This window comes from Penaeus monodon, chromosome 19 (assembly GCF_015228065.2).
Source record: "Penaeus monodon isolate SGIC_2016 chromosome 19, NSTDA_Pmon_1, whole genome shotgun sequence".
In the NCBI taxonomy this organism is placed as follows: Eukaryota; Metazoa; Arthropoda; class Malacostraca; order Decapoda; family Penaeidae; genus Penaeus; species Penaeus monodon.
The window spans coordinates 15,868,495-15,873,406 of record NC_051404.1 but is presented as its reverse complement, the minus strand read 5'-3'; the positions used below and the strand labels follow the sequence as shown (position 1 = coordinate 15,873,406).

Here is a 4,912-nt window from a genome sequence, read left to right as displayed (position 1 = left end):
TAGATGAAGATCTGGAGCGGGACGAAGCCTTTTGAGCTTCGTTCTCATAATATGCAGATTTAGCCTCAAAGTTAGAAAAGCTATCATTTTCTTCTATTATGGTATTCATTTTAAATTCATCTGTCAGTGAACTATGTCCGGAGGCATTTCTCTCTGTCTGAATAAAAGGAATGGTGTCATCTGTTGCAAAAGCTGAGGTTTCTGAGGGACTTTCTGGAATCACCTGCATTGGTGAGCCCATAAAGCTGTCTGGTGTGGTCTCAAAAATGGAAAAATTCTGAGCAGATCTTTCAAGCTCCTCCTCAAAAACAGACTTAATTGGAATGTGCATTTCATTCTCAGAAACTGCGTCCTCGCTAGTTTTTTCCTGGTCTTGTTCCAAGTCAGACATACTGTTCTTTTCCAGAGAAATTTCAGAAATCTGTGTTTCTAGTTTATGTTCCTCTAGCTCTAGTAAACTTTGGGAATCCACATCACCAATAGGAGATTCTTCAACAATGGTTGATGCAGATGGTACTGTTTCCTTACCTCCATGCAAAAAAACAGCTTTGTCTAAGTCATCTCCCTGTGATTCCATCACAAATGAGTACACCGGCTCATTAACAGGAGATTCTGCAATATTATCTTTAAATAAAATAGAGGTGTGTTCACTGACCTCTGGAAGGTCCTTGTTTCCTCAGTAAGAGAGGTTTCATAATTTTCAGAGAGAACTTCAATAGACTCACCCTTTGTAAGTTTCTCTGATGGAAGAACATCCATTTGAGTCTCAGGATTAGAATGAATAACATAATCCATAACAATTTCTGACTTAATTGATGAAAGTTCTCCGGCTTCTTTTATGCTAGCAGTGTTACTATTAGCATCGAGGTCAGTCTTAATGATCATTGATTCTAATGAACTTTCAGTTTGGGATATTATATCTAATTCATCCCCTGAATCTAAAGCATCTTTTACACTCTCTCTCAAATCCTCATGTGACTTTTGAATAGTATCTTCAAAATCTAGAATGTCCGAGTTTTCCTTGTTCTCTGTCTCTGCTTCACGGTTATCTGAAGGTTCCAAGGGCATATCTGAGTTTTCTGTGGACAGTGACAGAGCTTCATTGTCATCTCTTTGACTCATGATTGAAGATTCAGTAACAGACTCCGTTTCAAATTTTGAAGTGGATTCTTGCACATTAGTTTGTAATTCTGTGGCTTGTATAACATTTACATCTTCTGCAACATCAAGAATTGAAGTTTCTGCAAGTTCTGAGATTTTCAGGGCTGTAACATTATCACTAGATATCACCTCTGAGTGGAGAGACCTTTGCATATCAGTGTCATCATTGTGGGAAGACGAGAAATTAACATCAACCCCATAGTCATGAGGAAGTGTCTCAGAGAGCACATTAGCATCATGGAAAGAGTATGTATAAGAGGAATCATCTTTATGGAGAGATACCACATGCACATCTTCAGAATGAGACTTCACTTCAATATCCTTTGGTGTAGGTGGTGGGGAGCTTACATCAGAATCATTCTCATGCAAAAAAGAAGGAGCATTAAAGATGGAATCACTTTCATGCAGAGAAATGGGGGAGTTAAAGATGAATTCATTTTCATGTGATGATGATGGTGATGGATTCATGTCTCCAACAGGTGAGAGGGACCGGTCATGAGGGTCATCAGCCTGGAGAAGGGACAGAGGTTGTCCCTTCAGATTCTTTGTGGGAAAGGCAAAGAGGGTCTGGTCATCCTGTTGAGACTGAGATTTTAGCTGGTCCTGGTCTGGGAGGTCTGTGGAAATGAACTCATGCTGCAAAGTAGGGGAGGCTGCACTGCCATGCCCAGAGGATGAGGCATCATGCTCTGGGGATGGTGAAGGCACATCAGGGGTAGGTGAAAGTGAGGGCATATCATGGGTGAGGGAAGGTGAGGGTACACCATCACTCGGGGAAGGAGAGGCTATATTATGGGTGGGAGAAGGCAAAGGCACATCACTAACAGGGGAGGGAGGGGACACAATATTGGCATGTAATGGAGAGGGCACATCACAAACAGGTGATGAAGGCACATCATTAGGTGATGATAATGAAGGCACATTATTAACCACTAAAGGTGGAGGGGCCATATCATGCATAGGCGAGGGAGAGGTTACATCATCATCAGATGGAGTGGCATTAACAAGAGCACTTGAGAGGAGGGCCACATCAGGGGTAGGTGAAAGAGAGGCCATATCAGGAGTGGGAGACACTGGAGCTATATCTGGGGTAGCTAACCCAGCAGCCATGTCATGGGGAGATGAGACTGGGGCAGGTAAAAGAGAGTCCATGTCAGGGACAGGTGAAACTGGGGCAGCCTCTGTGGCAGCCTCTAGGGTAGTTGAGAGAGAGGCCATATCTGGGACAGGTGAAACTGGGGCAGGTAAGAGGGAGGCCATGTCTGGGACAGGTGAAACTGGGGCAGCTTCTGGGGTAGGTGAGAGGGAGGCCATATCTGGGACAGGTGAAACTGGGGCAGCTTCTGGGGCAGGTGAGAGGGAGGCCATATCTGGGACAGGTGAAATGGGGCAGGTGAAAGGGAGGCCATATCAGGGACAGGTGAAGCTGGGGCAGCTTCTGGGGCAGGTGAGAGGGAGGCCCTATCTGGGAGAGGTGAAATTGGGGCAGGTGAGAGGGAGGCCATATCAGGGACAGGTGAAATTGGGGCAGGTGAGAGGGAGGCCATATCAGGGACAGGTGAAGCTGGGGCAGCCTCTGGGGCAGGTGAGAGGGAGGCCATATCAGGGACAGGTGAAATTGGGGCAGGTGAGAGGGAGGCCATATCAGGGACAGGTGAAATTGGGGCAGGTGAGAGGGAGGCCATATCAGGGACAGGTGAAGCTGGGGCAGCCTCTGGGGCAGGTGAAATGAGTCCATATCAGGGGCAGAGGAGAGAAGGGTCACAGCAGGTGTAGGTGATGACAAGGTTAAATCAGGGACAGGGGAAGCAGGGTCAGCCTCAGGGGTGGGTGACAGAGAGGCCATATCACAGGCAGGTGAAGAAGGCTCATCAAGTGACATAGAGGGTACATCATGGGTAGTTGTTGGTAAAGGCACATCACTGGTGAGTGAAGATGGGGCCACATCACTGGTTGGTGAGGGAAAGGGCACATCATCTGGGACAGGTGATGGTGAAGGCACATCATGTAAAGGTGAAGCAGGGGCCACATCATGGGTGGGCAGTGGAGAGGAAACATCTTGAGTGGGCAATGAAGGGTGTTCATCAAGTTGATTTGTTGATGACAATGTTTCTAATCTATCTACAGGGCTACTTTCATGCACAGGTGAGCAGGCAGTAGGTACAATTTTGTCTAAGAGAGCTTCAGAAGAGCTATAAGAGTAATTTTCTAATACTGGAATTTCAGATGGAATGGAAGAGTTGTACTGAAAGGGAGATGTAGTTCCATCTAGAAAGTCATAGGAAGTGACAACAAGGGAAGATCCTTCATCAGAAAGAGAGTTATGAGAGCCATTCCAAGAAAAAATACCTGAAGCAGGAAGAACGTCTTCCACAGGGGAAGCCTGTTTAGGTGCAGTTGGACTTGGTGGTGCCTGCGGTTGCTGGGCCAGTGGTGTAGGCTGCGGCTGCTGGAGGGGCTGAGGCTCTGACTTCTTTGGCTCAGGGGTCTGTTCCTTCTTCATAGGCTCAAAGGCTTTGATATCAGAGAGCTGTGGTTCTGACTTTTCCTTTTCAAATGTCTGTGGCAACTTGGCTTCAGCTGGTTTTGGCTCTGGTGCCTTTGTTTCTACAGGCTTTGTGTCAGGTGCCTTCACATCAGCTGGCTTAGTCTCTGGGACTTTGGTGTCAGCTGGTTTCACCTCAGCTGAAACAGGCTCTGGTGCCTTGGTTTCAGTGGGCTTTGGTTCTGGGGCCTTGGCTTCTGTAGGCTTCTGCTCTGGCTTCTGTTCCAGCTTCTGTTCTGGTTTCACTTCTGGGGTCTTAGTCTCTACGGGTTTTGGTTCAGCGTGCTTGATGATATCTGTTGGTTTTGCCTCCTGCTTCTTCTCAACTGGCTTTTCTTCAGTCTTAGGATCTACGGTTGTGGCAGTGGTAGGCTTGAAGGGCTCCTGAGTGTGGGACTTGGCTTCAGAGGCAATGGCAGACACAGGAGTGCCTGCAAGTGAACCTTGGTTCAGCTTGGTGGGTTCGGGTGTCTGGCGAGTACGTGACTCCAACACATGGCGGTACTCGGAAGAAGGTGTTCCACGTGCTGATTCACCTGGCAAAGAACACAGGAGGAAAGTTAGGAGACATGAGCAAGCTGCGAGATACAGATCATACCCAAAAGAAAAATCATATGTAGGAATGTATTTACTTTTTCAGTTTGGACTAGTTTTAGGCCTTGCTGACTTTTTTCCACTTGATACTTAATAATTATTTCATGTTCTTCTAAATACTGACAATTTAATTAGCACTACTCATAGGTGAAAAAATACCTCTAGCTCATTCAAATGACGAGCAAAATGTTAACAACTCTACAATAGTCTTGGCTAAGACAGACACAAATAAGGCAGATAACTAGGCACAGGCTGGACACAGAGGCTGACACATCAGACTCTCAGAAGCACCACAAAGCTCTCTACCCAGTAAGACCTCTCATTCTCCAACACAATACAAAGCAAAGCCTTTACTCTGATTGGCTATGTGAAGGCAGGAATCTGATGAACTTCTTTCTTTACATTCATTTAAAACTTCAAATAAATGTCTTATGAACAATGCAATGCAAACAGTATGCATGCTTATTTTTAATTTCTTCTTATTTCCTTGAAAACAAAAGACAATTGTGTGTGTGGCAATGTTTCCTCTGAACACAAATTCTACTATCATATCATAACTCCTATAATAATTCACTTCTTTTCCAAAATCCAAGCAAATTCATTGGCTCTGAT

The 4,912-nt window shown here is 45.5% G+C and overlaps 2 protein-coding genes and 1 long non-coding RNA gene across 16 annotated transcripts in view; 1 reads left to right on the top strand and 2 right to left on the bottom strand.

Moving 5' to 3' along the window:
- LOC119585095 (histone-lysine N-methyltransferase 2D-like) overlaps window positions 1-2,671 on the bottom strand; it is a gene marked incomplete in the record, with an annotated part of 2,842 nt that extends 171 nt beyond the window's left edge. The window contains 1 exon segment of the mRNA XM_037933724.1: window positions 1-2,671. Coding sequence (XP_037789652.1) covers window positions 577-2,529 — 1,953 coding nt within the window.
- LOC119585093 (proteoglycan 4-like) overlaps window positions 1-4,912 on the bottom strand; it is a gene marked incomplete at its 5' end in the record, with an annotated part of 27,907 nt that overhangs the window by 3,101 nt on the left and 19,894 nt on the right. For all 12 annotated transcript variants that reach the window (XM_037933712.1, XM_037933714.1, XM_037933713.1 and 9 more), the window contains 1 exon segment: window positions 3,511-4,242. In XM_037933712.1, coding sequence (XP_037789640.1) covers window positions 3,511-4,242 — 732 coding nt within the window.
- Window positions 2,365-2,896, top strand: LOC119585096. 3 transcript variants are annotated; one of them, XR_005229870.1, is made up of 3 exons: window positions 2,365-2,405; window positions 2,747-2,815; window positions 2,858-2,896. It is a non-coding gene; the product is annotated as an uncharacterized LOC119585096 (long non-coding RNA). The 3 variants fall into 3 exon arrangements; XR_005229868.1 differs by lacking the exon at window positions 2,365-2,405 and adding an exon at window positions 2,441-2,513 and having other exon boundaries at window positions 2,693-2,815; XR_005229869.1 differs by lacking the exon at window positions 2,365-2,405 and adding an exon at window positions 2,556-2,608 and having other exon boundaries at window positions 2,693-2,815.